We start from the raw sequence: 22,589 nt of genomic DNA on the forward strand, positions 1-22,589 counted from the left end.
TTAATACTGAATGGGTTCTTCAAGCTTGAAACTGTAAGAAAGCCATTGAAAAGAAGATTCTAGGATATTCTCTTGGTTCAGTGTTGATGCCTCAGTTGTGCAAATGTCTATATAAAAATCAAATCTAAAGTGATACTTACCAGTAAGATGTAAATGGAGGGTGTTTCTAGAGCAAACCTGCATATAATTTTTAGTAAATGTTTTTAAAGTAAGCCTGAAGAGAAGCTGCAGATCCCAAATGGCGCTAACACAGTGTTTCTTTGGGTTCAGGAGCTGGCCCTTGGTGATAAAGGTTCACTGCCACAAACTTGTTTTCCACTAAAGTCACCATTTTTCTTGGTAGGGTGCAGCATTTTCTGTCAGGGTTTGGTTAAGAGAAGTACTTACTTTGGATTCAGTTACTGTCTGACTATCATGGCCACGCACTGCATTTCTCTACTGCTTTAGGCCCTTTCTTGATCATAAAGATCTAGGATTTCACAAGGGCTCCCTCGTGGTCTTTCACTGCACCAGAAAGAAAGTTGAATGCCTGTCAGTTATTGGAGATGTTCTTGGCCCTGTTCACATGGTTAAATAACTCCTTGCTTTTCCAGTGACTTTCATCAATCGATATTAACTGCTGAATCTGGAAGCTGCTTATGTGTCTGTAGGATTCTTTTCATGTTGTTGGTGGGGTGTGATAAGGGGGAGTGTTTCCAAATTGCTCTTATATAAGTGGTATGTTTGTTTTATGTAGGTTTTTTTTTTACCCCAACAGTTAAACCAAATAGCATTTTCCTGTAACCAGCTTTCCCTTATTTTTGCTTCTCTGCTGCAAAGCACCTGTGGCTGAAGAGGAGTTTTTTCCTCAGAACTGTTCTTGTGTGCTTCTATGCAATGTCACTTTCTTGTGGTATTACCAAACATGAAAATCTAGGGTGACAGTTACCAAACCATATTGATGTTGCTTCTCATCCTGCAGAGAAGGCACTACCGTGTGCAGTCACAGATAGGAAGGTGCTAAGAATAAATGACAGATTTTTTTTTCCTCATTTGACAGGGGACTGCAGTGCAATAGTAATCCTATGCTAAATTCATGTCTTGTGAAGTGCCGTTTGGCAGGCACTGTATTCACTTAGAAGTGCCTATGTTCAAATGCCTCCTTCAGTGTATAACACATTACAGTATAATTTTGCCCTGTCTGAGAAGCATAGATAATCTGTTAAATGCTGACTTCTTTCCCCTGCTGTGTGTCTTCATGTAACAGTTTCTCACCCACGGATAATAAATTTGCTACATGCTCTGACGACGGCACTGTTAGAATCTGGGACTTTCTACGTTGCCATGAGGAGAGAATTCTTCGAGGTATGTGTACCAAAAGTACTGATTGGGGTATTTCAAGAGGGGGAAAACTTTTTTTTTTTTTTTTTTGTTTGACTAGGTGTTCACAATACAGAAGTATCAGCTTGTCTACAATTTTTGTCTTAATGCCCCAAACAAGTTTTTGTTTGGCTGCTGCTATACGTGTCTCATATTCAGAGAGGCTGCAGTTCACAATGGCATTACACTGTTTACTCTCCACTTGAGCTCTAAACAATGGAGGTGGATAGAAGGACATTTTACTGCTCCTAATTAGGTAGGAACAGCTGTTTCTGGATCAGAAATACATTTATCTTTCTCCAGAGCTTAATCTTTGTGACTGTTATTATTTCAGAACATGCATCTCCATGCAGAGGATTCCATTCTTTTCACAGGCATATCTTTCATTCTGATTTCTTCAGAGGCAAGGTGGTTATTTTTCATTCCTTAAGAGGAAGAGAGTATTTAAGTAGAGAAAACAGGTAAATTTTGATCACATCACCTCTAGCACAGACAGATAATCCTAGCTATGGTTAAAGTTTCTGTCCAGCATCTAAGTACACTACATTCTGGTGCCTTTCCACTGGCCTTCTTGAGCATTTCTCCTTCTCTCGCTGCAATCCTAATGAGCAGTAACAGTAGCTTCTGACAGCTATTCCTTTTTTGCAGAGATATCCAAGGCACATAATTTAATAAGAGAATATATTAAAAGGCTGCTATGAGACTGAGGGCTGTAGATTTGCAAATACTCTGCAAATAAGGTATGGAATATAAACATGGGCTTTCAGTTCTAGGTGTGTGAGCTTGTGCAGTGCTTTCCTAAATTAAGGAATTTTTGTTTTAAATCATGCTTCCAACTTGGACCTGCATTCCATATTTGATGAAGTAGAGCTCTCCCTGTTCCTTCTGACTCTTAAGGTCTCCTCTTATTTTACAAGCATGTTACTTTTAAACACCACTACTTTGCAAAGACATTGAGCTTCAGCATTATTGCAGTGATGACATTTTAACAGCATGTGTCCATAGACGTTATGGTAGGTGTGTTCTTTGCAGGACCTGGCAAACAAATTTCTAGGTTATATAATTTACACCTGTTACTCTGGAAGGCCTCAAACAGATTTGGGACTTTGATGCTTTACAAAGAAATCATTCTGCCTTAAACATGGTCTATACCCTCCTCCAGGTGTGTACTAACCATTTGGAGGAAATAGGAATTGCCTCCATATAGAGTTGTCATGGTTATAAAAATCCCTCCACTTCTACATTCTTTCAGTGTTCTGTGTAAAGAAAAAGGAGGAAAGGATTTAATTCAGGCTATAGATAACAGAATTTGCACTACATTTTCTTCTGTTACCTCAAATAGAATTATCCTATAGTTTCTTAGTTTATACATCTCAGTATTCAATTTTTACTTTGCACATACTTCTATAAAGAATACATTTGCTTCTGCTTGTATCATCTAACCACAATACACTTCACCTTTCATGTAAGTTGGAATGGGTTTGAAAGCTTTAACTTGAACAGGGCAGATTATTCCTTTACTGTTTCTACTGTCAATTAAGCAAATAAACACCAGACCCCAATGTAAATCCAGAGAACACTAGTAAAAAAATCCCCCACACCAAGGCAAAATAATACCCAAGCCCCTGATTGTTGGGAGGATGTCTCTGCAAGTATACAGATTTAATTTGGTCTCTAGGACTGGTTTGAATATGGTCAGAAGAGTTATTTGAAAGAGCTGATGAGTAACATCATTTTCGTGGTATTTTTTATTTGGAGGTTAGTGCTTATAGCTTTAGGATACTGATCAGCTTTTGGCTTCTCCACGTGCATTCTGCTTTTACATAGTTGCAAGTAATACATTGGCCTATAATACTTTGCTGGGTACAGCATTCCAATTGTGAAAATACTCATGATGTTGCCATCCAGTTAGTGATCTTTAAATTAAAGTTTTGGTGCCACTATGTCAAATGGATTTGATATATACTTTTTAGATTGAACACAATGCTAGGAAATTATTTTTGTCTCCTACTTTCACACATCATACAGCTATTCTGGCTAATATTGGTGCTGTGAAGTTGAAGGAGTTCTACAGTGTTCTTTAGGTCCAGTTTCTCTTCATGTGTTAAGGTATTCTTCAAGTTCTCACACGGAATTTTAGAAATCAAATGTAACTGTCAGTTTACAGTCAAATGTATTAATTAAAAATATCAGCACTCACAGGGATATGTCAGTATATTGTTCATAATGATTTTTCAACAACAAATTAAGGAACATACTTTTAAAAACAGATTTAAAGATTCTAATGGTAAGGCATTCTTTTAAAGCAGTTCTGTAGAGAGCATTAAAGTTACTGGGATAAACTTTGCTGATATAAGAAAGGCAGAATTCCCTAGGCTTGTTGCAGGTAATTTTGCTTGCACTGGAGCAAACTAATATTTATTCCTATTGTTTATTGGAATGGTTCCCTTAAAAGTGGCCTGAAGCAACAATTCTAGACTTATCTTCTGAAGAGTATTGGAAAAACAATGGAAGGGGTAAATTGCATAAGATAAATTCTTAAGGCTTTCCTGCAGTTCTTTCAGCTGTCTGGAATAGGCTACACATTTTTCCCGTAGTTTATCCTGTGAATACAAGGGCTGCATGAAATATACTTACTAACTGTATCCACTTTCCTTTAATTCCTCAAAGTGAAGATAAACAGGACACCCTCAGGGTTCTTCCTACCTTGTGCCAGAGGTTCTGAGTCTCATTTCTCCAGTCTCCAAGTCCATTTTTGGTGGCCAGTTTTTCACTACTTCATGTTGCTTTGGCTGTTGTTTCTACCACCATGGCTTTTCAGGGCACAGGAGGGGGAGTTTGGGCATTTTGCAACATGCAGATTTATCAGGCTCCTTTTAATACCCTAAAGAAATAAATAGGATTAAAATCTTGTTTTCTTGGGGAACCATTTTTAAATAAATCAAGTGAATCATCTTGGAAGAACTTGTAGGTGGAGTAAATAGCATTGTGTCACTATTCCCCACAGCCCAGGTACTGCCTGGCTTCAGGTAGAGGTGCTGTAGTCCTGATTTTGCACCAGTTGCTTTTGCCTGTGTGAATTTCTATTATTTCACCATCTTGATGATGGTAACAAGTGCACTTATTAAAATACACGGGTAGGAACTTTACTGATGTTAAAAAAAGTGTTCTTGTAAAAATAAGACATGGAAAACAGGCTGTAGTATAGCAGCATTTTATTTTCATGACAATATGTTCCTCTGAAAGGCATTTCTAATAAAACACACTCAGTCTTTTGTGTAAACTTGTAATGAAGTCAATGCTGGGAATATTTTGTAAGAACATACAAATGGATGGCTTTTCATAATGCTAAAAACATCTAGTGAAAAGCCATATGCAGTGTAACATCCATGTCCCTTTATTTACATGAGGAATTATTGCTATTCCTCATATTTACTAATGGCAGTGATGTTCTGGGTAGTGTGTCTGTACTGATGTATCCCTGAGAATATTTTGGGTAGGTCATTAATAAACACATGATTCCTTAATTATTCCCAGCAGGATATTGTGGGCTAGAAGGTTGCAAATAGATTTTGGATTCCTCAGTTCCCCTGTCCTTACTTCTCCTTCCTTTCACTGTCACCCAGAATCCAGTAGAAGTGAGTGCTTGGGAGGACCTGTAATGTTTTCATTCTGAAGTGTAGATGAGCTCTGTATTCCCAGGATTTCAAAGGTTACCTGCCTTAAATAGGTCTTTTGGGGAGGATAACTTTACCCAGCTCTCTGAAGGATAGTTATAACCCATGCTTTTTAAAATGTTTCGTAGATACATTTTTCTATTTTCTGACTCTAAAATAGAGTGATACATAAAACAATCTTTCAGCCACTGTGGTAGACTTGACAAAAGATTGATCTTAGTCTAATTCAAACAATTAAAGGCAATCAAGATTTCATTGTATTCTGCCTGGTTTTGAAAAGTGCAGTTTGTGACATCTAATTTTTAGCACTGTCACCTACAAAATAACACAGTATGTTTGTGCTTGCAGAAGTCACAGTAATCATGGTAAACAGATTTTTCATCTGCTCACAGGTTCTGAATAAGTGTTTCCACTTCAGTTTATACTGAAATAACTGAAGGATTTAGTCTTTGCTTCTCTTCCACTTCTCAATCTTTATTAACAAATAATGCACCATGAAGCCCCTTAAGCTGTTTGAATCTATTGTATGGTTTGTATTCTCTGCACTTTCCACCTGAAAGGGAAGGATCTTTTCAGAGTTTTATTCCTCAGTCAAATAGCAAATCCTGTACTTAATTTAGACATGAGTTCCATAAGTAAAAGGAACCTGAGGACCAGAACTACATCTTTAGTTTGGTTCCTCACTTTTAAACATGCATTATTATCCAGCTCTTAGCCTTGAACCAAATAACTTAAAGCTGTTCCCTTTTCTTGGAGTACAATCAAACTCTACATTGGATAATTTAAAAGAAAAAAATCCTGACACTTCTTTTTCCAACTCTATTACTGTTACAAGAGGTTTTTCTCTTTTTTTTTTCGCTTGTCTCAGCAAAGAGAGAAAATTCAGCAAATCCCAGAAATGCATGTATGTCAATACCATGTTTCTTGTAAGGAGACCTATTGTTTAAACTTTCAGGGTTTTTCTGTGGGGTTTACTTCTTTAGACTGTTGGGATTTCAGATGTATTTGAAACATCTTCTAGTCTACTGATGCATCCCTGTATGAGTATTAGAAGGTTTTTAATCAGAATAGAAGCTCGGGATGAGATGAGACATGGCTGATAGTGGCACCAACCATATCAATTTAGAGAAGGCAAGTCCTTGAATTTTTGATCTTGAAAAGATGATCTTGGAATTGGAATGGTGGTATTGGAGCAACTCAGGTCTCCTCTTTGTTAGTGGGTTGTTTGCCAGCCAGCCAGTGTTGCAGGTCTCTGATCTGATCTTCATCAATCTTTGTTGCAAAAGCTGAGCTGGGGCTGGGGAAGAGAGCTAAATGACTTGAGGAACAGCAAATGGCTGTGCTTATCATGTGAATTAAGCACAGAAAATGTTAAGGAATTTTTGTTAATAGTGAATCTGTGAGAGGTTTTCTTTCCCCACAGAAACAGGATCATTTGCACAATCTGTGATGCAGGTGCCCTGTTCTGCTGCTCTTGTTATGCCAGTAATCCTGCTGCTGCTCCTTTGATTTTTTTGTGCCTGGTGAGCTCTTCATAGTCTCATGCACTTTTCTCCTCTCAGTAGGAAATGTCTCTGTCTTTGTGAGATTAAAAGTTACAAATATTGTGTACAATTTCCTGCTTCATAAATGGAAGGTATTATGTGAGTTTCTTGCTCCCATGATACAACATTCAGCAGGGATTCTTTCTTTTTTTCAAATGAGGCAGTTGCTTTAGTTTGGTTTATTTTTCTTATCTTCTACAGAAAACGTGAGTTCATATTACAGGTGTTGAGAGCATGGCTAGAAGACACAGGATTTAGGATTACAAGATCTTTTAAGGACTTATTAACCAATAAAACACTGCCAAGAAAGATATTTATGTTTCTAATCCAGTACTAAGAAATTTCATCTAATTACAGTGTCACCTTTCTCAGCCAATCCTGTTCTGGCACACAAGACTTATTCTAAGGCTATTCTGTCACTTTTGTACCTACTTTATTCTTTCTATATCTTAAACTCTATAGCTAAACTTTTCTCAACATCTCTGCTTTCAGCTTTAAATCTACATTATTGCCTCTAGCACCCAAGCTTGGAAGCTTTTCTCAAGGCCTCAGGTCAAATCCTGTATTATTTTCTAAACTTAGATTTACAGGCCCAGTGTTCTGAGAATTCCTTGCATTTTGAATTCCAACAGTATCACACAACATGTATTTCCCTAGCATCTTTCTCTACACTTTGTTCAGAGTTAAGTAGCACCAGGAACTTGGAGTGTGAGTACTTACAGCCCTTCCTGAGCTTGTACCTGCTGCTTGCTAGGGTGGTGGCTATAACCTACATTAGATGGGAAGAATCCCATTTCTTGCTTGAGCTACTAAAAGTGTTCAGTGTCATCTGGTTACTCAGTGTTATTCCTGATAATGATTTTCAAGACTAAAGTACATTGGTTTTCTCTGCATAGGAAACTTTATTATAGGTAGGATTTATTGAAATACCTACCTCTATATCATAGAAGTCAAAATCCATATGAGAGTTGAGACTACCCTGCTGTATTGACTTATATTGGCTTTCTATTTGTGAAGTATTCTGGAATGAACAAAAATTTGGGGTTGATCCACTATGTTGATGTGCTTGGTTTCTGTGATTAAATGATGGTGATAAGGTGATGGCTTCAGGCTTCTGCTCTGCTTCCTAAAACAATTCCAGGAGAATTAGAGGATATTGAACACTGCTCTTGGAGCTGATTGCACCTGGTGTACCTAAGAGCTGTAGTTCATTTTGTGAGTAGTGTGCAGCATAGTAAATCTTAGAGTTCTGATTCTTATCTAGAACCAGTGTTTTGAAAATTCTGAAAAGTTAGTAGGAAATACATAGAATTCTCAAGGAACAGTTGAAAGAGATCACAAGACATGAACCACAGCACTGTGTTATAAAAAAGTTACACTGCACACTTCTGCACACAAGGCTTTTCATGAGACAAGAATGAAGGGACACTGTGCAAGGAAGAGATTATTTCAGGTGCAGCTTTGAAATATTTTCATCCCTTAAAATTGTACCGAAGCTGAAAGTTACACAGTCACTCACATTGAGCCCAAAGGCAGCTTTTACACTAGTTTTTTTAACCCATCTATTCTGTTAAGCTTAGAGGAATAATGAGAAACCTTAGTGTTTCCCAGGACAGCCAGCTATCAGTGCTGCTGAAATACAGGATGATTCCATAAGAATTTCTCTGCGTTTAGGTTTTCTTGCCTCTGCTTCCTTTTCTGTGTCTGATGATTGCAAGGGGTAGATAAATACTGAACTAGGTGAAACCATTTTTTACATGTTGTTAGTTATAAGTATTTGAGGGCTATGAACTTCAGTTCCATCAGTTGTGACTTCAGATGGAATTAAAAATAATTGTGCATAATACTCTGTGTAGGGGTCAGGATCCACCTGCAGTGAGAGCCTCTGGTGGACCTGTGAGCTTTGTCCTTCAGCCTTACTCGTGATTGTGGAGGAAGAAAAACACTATCTGAGCAGATAGCATTGATAGTAATGATAAAATCCTAAATTACAGAGGCATTTGAATGCTGATGCTAAGGTGTTACCAGTCTTCCTTTCTCAGCACAAGTGTGGTTGTTGAAAGGGAAGCAGGCTGGGTGCCATTGAGGATGGTGGCCAGTATTTGTCGTAATAAAAGTTCTCAACAAAAAAAAATTATCTGGAATTAGCCTTAAGCCAGTTAGGTTACTAAATCATCTCTGATAAAGTCTTAGGTGAATGAATACTCAGAATTAGACACTTCCTTAATTAGGTTTTTAATGGACTTCTTTCTTCTGACATACTGTTTCCTCAGAGCGCACAGATAAAGCTCTTTTAAAATGTGGTGAAATTCTTCAGAAAATAGAAAAGCAAAGCTCCTTGCTGAAAATAATCCATGTCAGTCCTTAGAAACTTCCCTTCCAGGCTTCTTGATGCCACTTGTATGAGTTAAACAAAACTATTTTTCATTTATTTAACTTTTATCTTTTTGTATTCTCCAGTTACTGTGCTAAAAGCTTTTGTGCATCTAGCTAAACATAAACTCTGCAAAGCATTTGATATTTTCTTTGCATCATTTCTATTCTACATACTTAAATTACTTCCTGTTATTTTTACATTTAGCTCTGAGTGCTGTTCTAAGTTTAGTCGTGAGACACTTGGCATCAAGTTTTATCATTTGAATGGTATCATATTCTCATATTTGAGATTACATATTCCTGGGGACAGGCAGACCCTGGCAGATGGGGAGAGAGCTTGCAGATGTTTTCCCTAAAATACAGTGGCATTTTTTTTCATGTCTTTCATAATTGCCTGGCAATAACTTCCTCATGAGAAAGCTGATCCTGCTTGTGATACATTGCATTTTTAGGGAGACAGAGTCAAAATTTAATCTGGGAATTTGCTGAAGTGGGATTGTATAGCAGACCAGGAGAAAAGGGACAAATAAGAATCCTGAATAAATCTCTGAAGGGTGGCTGGAAATAAGAAGCAGAGGAAATGTGAGGAAAGTGTGGAGGCTGTGTCAATATGAAAAAACTAACAACAGCTCGTGTAAAGATTGAGAAAAGCTGGTGACTGTGAGTGTGGAGATGAGAATGAGATGTGGTGGAACTTGGCACGTCACACTCCAGGCATTTTGTGAATAATTTGGGGCAGCCTCAGTCACTGGATAACCACTGGAGAGGAAGGGTTTTATGGCTAAGTGACACGCATGGACACGAGTGGACAGTGTAGGATGTGCCAAGAGTGTATATATGCTAATCTGTGTGCTGATAATACTCCTAATATCTTCTACATTCTGTGTTCTGTGTCATGGCTTGTAGAGAGTCAAGCTGATGTGTTGGAATAGCATTAGGAACATGCTCTGTGTTTGTTCTGAAGATGAACATGGAGTCACTCATAGAATGTGCTGAGTTGGAAGAGACCCTTGAGAATCATGGAGTCCAACTCTAGTCCTGGTCATCCCCAAGATTCACACCATTTGCCCAAGAGTATTGTCCAAACCCTTCTTGAACTCTGTCAGTCTTGATGCTGTGAGCACTTCCTGGCAAGTCTATTCCAGTGCTCAACCATCCTCTGGGTGAAAAATTTTCCTGGTATCCAACATCAACCTGTCCTGACTCAGCTCTAGCTGTTTCCCTGGTCCTGCCCCTGGTCACAAGAGTGAAGAGATCAGTGTCTGCTTCTCCACTTCCCTTCACAAGGAAGTTGTAGACTGCAGTGAGGTCTCCTCAGTCTTTTCCAGGCTGAACAGATCAAATGACCTCAGCTGCTCCCCATATGGTTTCTCCTCCAGACTTTTCACAGTCCTTATGGCCTCCTTTGAACTCTGTCTAAAGCTTCATGTTTTTCTTATCTCGTGGTGCCCAAACCTGCCCCCAGCACTCGAGGTGAGGCTGTCCCAGGTCAGAGCAGAGCAGGATAATCTCCTGCCTTGAGTGGCTCCCTGGGGCATGGCTGGGACCTCCTGGCTGCCAGGACACCACTGACTCATATTCAGCTTGCCATCCATCAGGACTTCCACAGCTGCTGTCCAGCCTCTCATTCCCCAGTCCATGCACACAGCCAGGGTGGCCCTGTCCCCTGTCCCAGGTGCAGAGTCCAGCACTTGCCCTTGTTAAAGCTACTGTGGTGGGTGATTGCCCAGTTTGGTGCTGTTTCAGTGAGGGATGGATGCCATCATTCTGACTGCACCTAGGAAAAACTCTCTACCACCTCATTCAAATTCATTACCTTGTTTAGTAGCCCCTGTGAAGCAAAGTGCACTTTTTTTTTTTCCTTAAGTTTTGTCAGTTTACAGCTCTAAAACTGAAGTATCGAAAGTGGCTCCTCAGATCTAAGGTTAGCTCTAGTTCACTTCAGCTGGGAGTATGACCAAGGTACATGTGTATGCTTCTGCTGAAAGTTGAATACATTTAGCATCAAAAGCATTTGATCAAGACTTATTTTCAAAGTTCAGTGCCAGAACTTTCCAAGGGACTGATCCTTATCTCATAATGAAAATGCAAATTGTCACTTAGTTTTGCTACTCACAGATAAGGCTTTTTATTGAAAACAAAACACTTTTTGAGGGAAGACATTTTGGGTTTTACTGTAATGCAAATGTATAAAAGGTACAAATGTATCTTGCAGGTAAAGTAGCTGTCCTGAAATTTTTATTCATTTATGAAGGGAAGGTTTTTAAGGGGGGTGATTTTTTTAATCAGAAGTCTTAGCTTCAAAGAAGCACACCTGTAAGTATGACAAGTACAACTATACAGGAGAAATCTAAAACTTCTCAAAATACATTTGTCTTATAAAAATTTTCACAGATGATGTTTGACAATTCTATCCCAGACAGTTTACATTACTACAGTGGAAGCATTGATATTTCTAGGTCTGCAGAACATTATTTTAATACGTTGCACAAGCTATCTAGTTCAATGCATCAGTTAGTTATTTATATTTTAATATACAATATTTTTCTTAGTATTTGTCATATTGTGTATGCTTTGATTTTGCCCCACTGGAGTTATGTAGCAAGAGCTATTCCAGATGTAACTGGAGCCACACAGAGAAGTAAGTAGGTGAGCCCTAAACATTTACTGCTGTAGACAGGAACTGCAAGTATTCTACTTATATTGTGGTTGAAGATAGAAGGTGCTCTTCATCTGGTTTTGACCATTTATAGAAATTTTGTGTGAAACATTTTGCTCACCAAAATTAGTTTTTAAAGGGAACTCACCATGTATAAATATGAGCCTGACCTGAAAAACTGAAAATTAACTACAACAGGACTAGAGCAGGCTCTTCTTCCAAGTTACCAGGATCTTGAAGAGTAAACTTCAAATTTTCATTCAAAAAAGCTGAGGAATGTGTTACCTTAGCTGCTCAATATTAGGGAGAAAAATACCTCTTAGTAAAAAAATATCTCAGCTTTCTGTGTGTGCTGGCAGATGTGTATTTTCTACCATTTGTTCAATAGGTCTTTTTCTCTGCCTGTTTATTTAGAATGATGGAGAACATGAAAATTTTGTATTAAAATCTTATATTTAAAACTTCATCACTTAAAAAAATTCTCTAAGTAGGTCATAATAACCTTATAAATTAGTAACTGCTTTAGTAACTGTAACTTTTCTAGTTCTCAAAGGGTAAAATGAACTGATGAAAAAATAGAGCTTAGAATCCTATTATAAGCAACATATTGTTATATGTTGGTGAAATGAAGTCTAAATAATTATACAATACTTTTACACTTGAATTTTATAGCTGACTTCCTTCTCTTCTTGTCAGGATAGCCTTATTCAGCTTTATTTTTTTTCTCTGTGTTAAGATTTAAGGAAGGAGTAGCTCTGATACTTATCTACAATCCTCAGAATTTGGGTAGTAAGACCTTAACATTCTTTCTTGCCTAACACAAAGCCTAGTGCTCCTTAAGATCTATTTTTCTTCAGAGGATGATATTCTTTCTGGCTTTATAAATAATCACTATTCTTAAGGATTTAAAAAAAAAATAAAATTTGAGTGTCATCTTTGGATTCTGTGAAGAGCTGATATTCCACCTCACCCTTCAACCTTCTGTGGAAGGCACTTGTCCCGAAATGGTTGATAGACTAAAACATTCTCCTTTGAAAAGGAAATTTTCACCAGTTTTGTAGTATTTTGAGATATGTAGCACAAATTGATATAGAGATGGTATTTGTATGTAATTTCCCACTTAAGTACAAGTTTAATGGAATCCCCAGAATTTCAAATGAGTTCAAACTCATTGATGTTCCAGATATGTTGGCATTAGAAAAAGAAATATTAAAGTTAAAAGTTCTAGAAAAGAAAATAGTTTGTCTCCTTTTCTCATCCAGTGGAAAGCACATTTAAAGGGCCATTTTCACTGCAGAGATGTTCCCATGTTCAGGGTGGGTTTTTTCACCTGTTCTATTACTAGGGCAGTAGAATGTGAGAGCTTTGCCTAATTCTAGGGCTTGTGCAGTCTGTGTCCTTGGAGGTTTTCAGAATGAACCTGGATAAATCTGAGTAACCTAATCTGACTTCATGGCTGTGAGCAGCAGATTGAACAAGAAACTTCTGAGATTTCTTCCAGCCTGACTTACCCAGTAGTCTTAGGGTACTAAATTACAGTGAATCCCCCTGTTTTGCCAAAGCCAGTAAAAATCCCACTGATGTAACATTCAGCTGTCCACCAGCATATATACATAAGGAACTGATCTCAAAAAGACAATCAAAAAACTTCTTTTAAAGATTATTTTTCTGGCAGCTTTTGACATGCTCCATTTGGATTGGAAATGTTTCATGTTTAGTGGGGTTTTTTTTTTAGAAGTGATAAATGTTTGATTATTCCTTAGTAACTAATAGTATGTTAGACACAATCATCACTGAAGTTTCAGAACTTCCTCTTTCCTACAAGCATTAATGTCCTGTTGTAAATAAGATGGAAGGTGTGATCATGTGCTGTCAGCATCTTTGAAGCTCCTGCTGATTATGTAGTGAGGTAAAACCAATACCTACATATATATATATACACTATATATATGCAATTGTTTTATTTGCATATGTAATTTTTATATAAACATCTATAATAGCCCTAGTGACACATTTTATCACCTTAATACTTGTTTGCTGCTTTATGTTTCAAAAGGAAGCAGTCTTGAGAAAGACTCTGCAGGTTGTGTTGTAAAGCTCTAAAACCCACACACAATTAAATTGCAAGTGTTTGCTTTAAAAGAAAAAATAATAAGAAAAAAGGTGATTTAGGTAGATGCTTTACTCCTTGGACTAGGGCAGCCTAGGTTTGTCTGTATGCATCAGTGTTCCTGAAGCTGCATTTCTCTAGATCTCATTCCCAGGTTCTCCAAAGACTCTGTAAGTAGACCTGCTGTGTTTACAGAAATAAACCTTTACATCCAGGTGAAATGGCTGTTAGACAATCTTTTTTCTTCCTTTTCTTTCAAGTAAGAGCTGGTCTACAGAGTATATTTCACTGTTCATTCCAACACCTGTTCCAGGTCTTGACTATAATGTCTAAACCAAAACTTTAATTTCTGAATTTAAGCATTTTAACAGAAGACTGCACATTACTAAATATTATTTTGCAGCTGCAGTTATCTTGAAAAAATAAATTTTAGAAGTTGTTTTGTCTTAAAATATGAAAAGTGCAGGCCAAATTTGTCTTGGTGTTTTTACTACAACTGAATTTAGAAAGGAATAGCCACACATTTTAAAACTTGTATTTATTAAATTCTCCCATTTTAATTGTAATTAATCAAGAACAAGGTCCAGTTGCACATAAATACAATCTGGAAAATACAATCTGGACAGCTGTAAAGCATATTTCTATACAGCATGGGTACTTCCAGTTGTTAGCAAGATGTCCCTGTTTTCTAAGGATTAATTGAGTGTACAGCTTGATAGAGTGCTGGGTGTTTGTGCCTGGTCAAGAAGAATCCTGCCTTTTCTTTGTCTGCCTTCTGTTGTTTCTTACCCATGCATAATTCATAGGCAGAAATAGTGTTTTTAATTAAACCTGATTTAATTAAAACTGATACAGTGAGAAAAGAGTAGGGTTTTGTTGTTTGCTTTTGTTTTCTTTTTAAAAGCTACACCTCCCCTTCTTAAGGATGCAGAAACTTGCTTATTTTAGGTCAGCTGATGTAGTTGGATAATAAGATGCATTTCCCATGCAGATCTTGCTTTATGCCCTTAAATCTTCAAGAAACAACAACTCTTTGTTGCTTCCCTAGCAGGAAATCACCTACTTAAAATGACTGTAAAAGGTTTTTTCTCTTTAGCTATACATACATTCTCAAAAACATTATTCTTTTGGCTGCTTGGTTAAATTTACCCCATAGGAATATTGATAATATTGATGAATATGGATTACTCTTGATTGCCATTCTCCTTTTGGATATCCCCGTTCTCCAGAGACCTAGAACTGAACACATGGTGTTAAAATTATGTATGTAAGAAGCTAAATTCAATGAGACAGTTCTTTTATTAAATCTAATTACTCTGCAATTCTTTTTTGGAGTTCTTTGGGCACAGGTAGGTTCTTTGTTTCACACTACTCCTAGTTGGTCAGGAATATCCCTTGCTTCTAAAGGAATGGAGGACAAAAAGATCATTCCAATCAGCTACACAAGCATGTTGGAGGTATCATTTCTGTATTACATACTGCATTTGCTGGCAGTTTTAAACAGGGCTTTTCTAAAAATGCAGTCAGGAATTTCTGTGCTTGGATTAATTTAGAATTCTGTGGTCACATAAAACTGGGGCAGTGGAGGCTTTAAAAATAGCAGATGCACTCCTGGCAGCCATGTTTGGAGGGATGCAGCCACCCCTTCCTGGCTGGAAAACACCTCCTAAGTGCTCACAGGCTTTGCACATGCTGCCTGATGCTCTCCCACTGCCATTTTCCTTTCCTTGCATCACAGAATTCTTCGAGGGTTTTCCAGTCTGTGTCCCTAGAGCCCTTGGTGCAGGTGTTTCAGTATGCAATTTCACCACAGTCTGCTCCTAGTAAGCTTGGCTAGACATACTGGAAGTTAATCTGTGTCATCTCAGCTATCATCACTTCCACAGGTGTAGCAAATCACAGTAATTCACTGAAATTCTAAAAGGTTCTAAGTCATGGGGGTTTATTTCACATAAGTGACTTACTTGGTATTGCACAGGTTGCTCTTAACCCATTGCACAATATTCATTTACCAAATTAATGACTTGTTCCAACAGAATGTTGGTATTTGAATAAGTGTTTTTAAAACTATTTTATAAGATGGAATAATTTACTTGATAAGTAAGTTTACTTACTTCAACTTATTTTGCAAGTAAGGAATAGGCATGAGACAATTTTTCTGACATATTTAGCAGCAGAAATTATCACAAGTATCTAACAAGCATAGTTCATTATTGAGATATGAGAGGGAACCATGTGGGGAATTTAAATTAGAACCAAATTTGACATAAAGTGCCATATTCAAAATCATAGAAATTAATGTTGCATGTATTAGACATGTAGACATTAGAAGAGTATCAGAATGTTTTTCCTGATGTATCTACTCCTTGCAGTCCAGAAGGGAGCTTAGGAGTGAGAGGTGATTAATTTTTCAGTTTGTTACAGTCCATGGTTCTTGAATGCCAGTTACTGTGGACTTGACATCTGCAGGGCTGGGAATGGTCGCCTGGCTGGTTCAGGTGATGTGTTCTGCTCACCAGATGTTTTGTCCTAACTTTAGTTCCAAACAGTCTGAATAAATTACTTGCTAGTGAAAAATTATAAATTGCACTAATAATTCTGAAAATCTCTCTCCCTCTGAAAAAAAAACAGTTAAATTCACACAGGATTAGAAAAATCTTCCTAAAACCACATGATAGATAATCAAGCTATATAAGTTCTATAGAACAAAAACTTCTGTAAAAGTTTACTCATCTGTACATGAGAGCAGGAATATTTACTGCTTCTTTGCCATAGAACGTGTGTCATGCAGATGCAGAACTAGCTCCCCAGTGGTTTCTGTGAGAGGTGCAGAGATCAAGGGCACAGCCCCTGGTGCTGTCTCGAGATCAGGGCACTGCTGCTGCTGGAGTGACCCAAGCCCAGTCTCCTGTTTGGAGCCAGGTGTTGCCCAGCCTGCTGTACCTCTCCCCAGTGTAGCTGCAGCTGGTCATGTTCATGGCACACTGACTCTTGCAGATAATGCACATGGGAGTGTGAATTCCAAAACCAGACCAGCCTAATGAAGGTGTATTCTGTGTACTAAAACCATAACTGTATTTTATTTGCACTGAAAATAAACTGTTGACATGGTATTATACCTGTTAAAGCTTCTTTTTTTTTTTTTTTTTTTTTGTTAACTTTTTGAAGGTTAAAAATGCACTTGACTCCTCAATACAGAAATATTAAAAAAAACCAAAATGTAAATTTGGCAGTACTGTTATCTTGCATCATTTTGCCAACAAATATATTTGGGGGTTTTTTCAGTTTTCTCAGTGGATTACTTCAGTAGCAATAGCATGCTCTTACCTAGTCTTTCTCAAACAGAAGTTATACCACCATCTCTCATAAGAGTCATCTTTCTTTGTGTTTATGAGAATATATATGGAAATTTATTTGTGCAAGTGAAGAGATGACTTTTTTTCTGTATCCCCCACAGACTAATTAATTTATTCAGCAGTTTTATATTATGCATTTCTTAAGTCCAACTTTCTAGAAGATAAATCCTGCATTTTCACATTTCTCAGCTGAGCTACAGAGATGACACACAGCACTGTAAAAAGTGTTTTATTTGAAGAGCACAGATCAGTTCCACTCCAGGCCAGGAGAGCAGCCTCATACTGGCCATGACCTCCCCTCATTATTTTTGTGCTTAACCTACTTCCTTCCTTCTGCCTGGTAATTTCCAAATTATGTATGCCATCTTCCCAAGAGCACTTGCTTTTTACCTGCCTCCTGTCCCTGGAGCTTCATATATGGCCCCAGTTCATTTTGGTTATGGGAACTGGTTTGTGCATTTCTGAGACTGGAAATATATTTTGTATTTTCTTTCCTTTGATGTATGTAAGATGAAAATTTTTAAAAACTGCTACAGAAAAGCACTGAGAGAAATCTAAAGATTCCTTAGGAAAAAACTTTCTGAATCACATAGTCCATTTTGCCTTTAAACTGATAATATAAATATACTGTTTTCTTTTGGTGGTTTGAGCCACAGTTTTTTTACACAGCTGCAGTGATATGAAGTTTAGTAGGTATCTTTTGTGGTGCTGGTTTTGTATAACAAAAGCTGCGAAATCCAGGAAAAAAAAAAGTCCCACAGATAATTTGTTAATTTTCAACTTGTATTTCCAGAATGAATAATTAAAATCTCTGGCATTAATATTTATTCTGTTGTGCTCATCCAGTATCAAAGAAGACTGACTTAAAATTCTGTAGGCACAATTATTGTTTCAGAAAAATTTAAAAGTTTTTTTTTCTTAGTGTTGCTGGAGAGATGGTCCAACTTCTTTTTTTGTTGTGTGCACTTACAAATAGATGGACATTCTCTGTCTTGGATTCTTTTGTCCATGTCATTTGACTTTATTGTATTCTCTAGAATTTTGGCTTCATGTATTGCCTAGAATTTTTTATAAATTTTTAAAGGTTTTTTTAAAGCTCTGCAGTAGCTTTAGTTTCAGAATTAAGTCAGACTAACTTACTTTTCTTCTGATTTTTAACTAACAAAGTTTCTGTTTATGGAATTGGAAAATTTAATTTTGAAATATTAGACAATGTATCTGGTGCTAACATGGAGAGGTGTGCAATAACAGCCAGGAGTTGTTGGTTTAGCATTGGAATTGAATATTTTTCTGCTTCTGAGGAGTAATTTCCTGTTCTAATCAACATTTTTTCCTGTGGAAGTTCTGATTACCTCAGGAGAGCATAACAATTCAGTTAAAGTCACAGTAGGCTTTTAGGATTCTTTCCTTCAAATTCTGCATCATTTCTTTCTCTTATTCTGGGAATTCGTAACATGCTGCTGGGTACATGTCCCTGTAGATTCAAATGCAAATTCACAGAGGGGAGCAATATTCATGTCTTGGTGGATTTTTTTTTTATTCCTTTGAGGCCAGCAGTGAGAAAATCTAATTGTAGTGATTTCCAGAAGCACGGGGTTGGAAGAAATATGTAGTCTGTCCATAGCCTGGTGTGGTGGGATGTGTTTGATTCCTGTATCCTCTGTTCTGCTCTAGGAAACCTGTGTCACACCTTTTTTTTTTTTTTTTACATTAAGAAGTAATAGTAGCAATTTTTTCCCCTGCACTTTAAAAATTGGATCTCTCTTGTTTTGTTCACATCTGGGTGTGACATTAGTAAATGAATCTGAGCACAGGATTTTCACAAATTGTTGCCAGCACTTTTGTTTGGAAACTCACTTAAACTGGTAATAGTTAACCCCTTTACCTTTCTTCTCATGCCCATATTTGTTACCTTTACATATTCTCCATACTTTCCCCCCTGGTTTTGATATATCTGAGTTACTTAAGTATTATTTTGATTGTTTTATCCAATTTCTTCCTGTTGACATCTCTCCCTTTCTTTGTTAGGTTTTATTGCACAAAATCCCTGGTAAGTTTTGAACACCATCTTTTTCCCTGTCTCTCTGTTAAGTCACATGTGAAGAGCTTTATTTTAGATCCATTCATGTGCTTGTAGAATATAAAATGGTACATGGGCATGCATGGAGTTTTAGAGAGCTTCATAGATATTTGTACAGCCACACTGCAAAACAGTTGTTTAGTAAGGGACTTCTTTTTAGAATTTAAACAGAAATTAAAAAATATTTACATTTCTCTACTTAATTAGGGACTGTAGTGTTATTTTTAAATCTGAAAGAGGAAAATATTTTCTTAAATTTCAGTATTATTAGGTGGCAAGAAAGAGGACTGGGAGTGTAGTGGTGATACAGGAAAGGAAAATAAGAGGAAATAAAGAGCACTGATGGTGCAGAAATTTGAAATAAGACTTAAAACGTTCCTTGTTTCTGTCTCTTACCTGACCTCATCTCTGGTGCTTAAAATTTCAAAGGAAGGGTTTCTCTCTCTTAGGTTTCTGTAACATTATTCAAATCATTTTTTGTCTCCTGCATTTCAATTACACTTCTTCACTGATATTATTTTTTAAATTTTGCTTTGTTTTTTTCTCATTAGCCCCGAGATCACAGCTAAATTAGATATGACTGTGTAATAGTGTGATATTACATGTGATAACCACATGCCAGATTTTTTCTGTTTTGGTTTATGGTATTCTGTTCACTGGGTGGGTGTCTGCCCCCATAATTTTTCAGCCCTTTTGTATTTCATTTGCTTAAAAACTGCCTCTTTCTGCTTGAGATGAGAATTCTGTCTGCTCAGAAAGAGCAGTGCTTTGTAACTCAGTGCTCTGCTTTCTGCCAGCAGTTTATTTCAGACCTGCTGTTTCCCAGTTTTCTCATCCTTGGTGGCATTGCAAAATGCAAAGAGCAATTTGAATGGCCTCTATCTTCATATCCCTTTTTGGATCTCTTACACTTGCTAATTGGATTGTTGACTGACACAAATGTTTTCCTGCAGTTATATAAAAGTTTGATAATCTTTCTGTCAGCCCCCTCACCTCACCCCAGCCTGCTGCTGTTCATGTACTACTGGGAGTATTGTCAGTCATGCAGTGTTTGCCCTTCAACCAAAGAAAATAATTCCTCTTCTTTGTACCTAAACTCAGTATTGAGATTACAGTGGGCTCATAATTATGAGATGTTTTGTAATAGTAAACTGTCAGAAATAGCTTACGTGCGTTTTTTGGGTGGCAAGAATTAAAATAGCTTTCCTGCAAAAGTTCTGTTCCTTAAAGTGAGCACCTGGCTGGACAAATGTTCATCTGGATCTGGCCAGATGATCATAGTGTCTTTAAAAGTAATTTACTTGACTGACAGTTGATAGTGCTTCTCTCAAAGGGATGTTGGAAAGGTAGGAAGCTGCCCTGTCATCTTAACCATGAAAACACATTGAAAGCTGTTCTTCCAGTTAAAGATCTTGGTGGTCCTTCTGTGTTGGGTGTTTTTAGTAAAAGACTTATTGTAATTTCTTTCACTGAGATCTACAAATAGTTTTCTTAGTTTTTTGCAGATAGCTGCAAGAATTCTCTGATCATGTGGCCACACAGATATTTAAAACTTAAGTTAACCTCTAAACTAGGTATTTGGGCTGTTCTTTTCAGTTGCAACAGCCGTTATCACCAGCAGAACTCAAATGAGCATCCAGCAGGATGTTAAAGGAAATCATTACTGGAAAGTATTACTAATGGTTACTCTTAGCTTTTCTGGAAGTCTTTTTTCTCTTCCCTGAGCTGGGAGCTGAGTATTTTGATTTTACCACTTGGAACCTTGACTGAAATTTTGGTCAAAGCAGAGAGCTAGAGGCAAGGAGGTGTTAAACTCTACAGTGTCTGCTCTGATTTCCTTCCTTTCCCCTCTGTTAACTAAATTGCCAGCCTGAATTTTTTTTCTTTATTAGCTTCAACTTAATTTCAATATGCATCTAAATTGATACCGTGGTTTTGGCATTCCTTCTTTGCATTACTTACAGGAGTTTCAGTAAAAGTATCAAACTTTGTTTAATGGTGTCACACAGGGGTAACAAGCAAAGACTTGGCAGAAGTGTGCTGGAGAAAAGGCTGGGGATTTTGATTCCCTGTTGGCAGGAAGTAACCTCACCAAGTCACCATTTTCAGGAATTAGTGACCAGAACTTCTTTCTTAATATGTGTTTAGAAAATCCCACTGAAACTACTCCAGATTCAGTTCATCTTAAAATCACATCAGTTTCTGGAATCTTGGCTTCAGGCACCAGTTTTTAACTCATGCCTCACTTCCTTCTTGATTCATGAAATACAAGTGTATGTTCAGTAGTTACTTTGATATAAACTGTCACTGCTTGATACTCTAATCAAATTCTTTATTTCTGGTTTGGCTTCTTGTAAGTTGATGGTACAGGCTATAGGCAGCCTCCAAAACACTTGTTTGGTTCATGTTTGGAGGACTTGACTGGGAACGTTTTCACATGAAAAAACTTCTGGTCTGTTTTTACAAAACAATATGCTGCCTAGCAATTTGATTCTGTACCTAGTATAAAGCCACAAAGCTATGGAAAGTGCAGACTCATGATTGACAAAAGAACTGAATTTCTCATCTGTTAAGTTCATGCTTTTTCTGGCCTCAAAGGACCACACATTGTACCGCTCTTGGGCTTAGCTGTGCTCATCCCTGTTCTATTTCCCTGTTCTGTTCCGTGCTGTGTTAGATGAGCTCAGTCCTGTCTGGTGGCTCCAGACAGGCACCACTCCTCAGAGGCACTGCAAGCTTTGTCAGATCCAGGGATTAGCAAGGTACTTCAAGGAAAGTGCCAAAAAACAAGCAGCAGAAAACTGTGGGACACTCTTACTGAAGGAGTGGGGGTTTGGCTCCTGTCAGATGTTGATATTATGAAGCATGAGAGATTTTATTACAGTTGCTGTTCATTTTTAATGTTTCTTGTACGATATTTTTCTTATCATTAAATGTAAATACCCTTGTAAATAAATATTTTCTGTCAATGAAAAGCAAGTGTGTTGCTACTTTCGAAGTAGGCTGGCTAATATTTTAACAGAAAAGAACATCTAGCCCCAGCTACTTTACAGGTAATGTAACCAGCAAAAGCAAAAAAAAAAATTGTTCCACCTTTTGGAATTAAAAAAACTCCCTTTTAATTCTCTGATAAGTACATGCAAAGAAGTCATAAATAGTATGCATGATAATTTTGGTAGATAAATGTACCTGAGTGCAAAGTAGAATCAGTCTGCATTTCATAATTAATTTAACTGTGAGTGAAACCTGTCTTTGTACTTGAACTTGGCTGCATTACTGCTAAGCACTCGCATTTCTATTTGGAATAAGAAGGTGTTGGAAATTTAACACAGTATCTCTTCTCTTTTGACACTTTCTGCCCTTTTTTCCCTGTCATTTCTTCTGAGGTAGCTGAGCTTTCTGATGGCTTTTTTTGGAAGATCAGTAGT

At 37.3% G+C, this 22,589-nt stretch overlaps 1 protein-coding gene across 1 annotated transcript in view; it reads left to right on the forward strand.

Annotated features, from left to right (window-relative positions):
* Positions 1-22,589, forward strand: part of WDR33 (WD repeat domain 33) — a 68,440-nt gene that overhangs the window by 20,655 nt on the left and 25,196 nt on the right. The window contains exon 7 of the mRNA XM_056498262.1: positions 1,247-1,344. Coding sequence (XP_056354237.1) covers positions 1,247-1,344 — 98 coding nt within the window. The remainder of the gene's footprint in view (positions 1-1,246; positions 1,345-22,589) is intronic.

Source organism: Oenanthe melanoleuca, chromosome 9, assembly GCF_029582105.1.
Source record: "Oenanthe melanoleuca isolate GR-GAL-2019-014 chromosome 9, OMel1.0, whole genome shotgun sequence".
NCBI lineage: Eukaryota > Metazoa > Chordata > Aves > Passeriformes > Muscicapidae > Oenanthe > Oenanthe melanoleuca.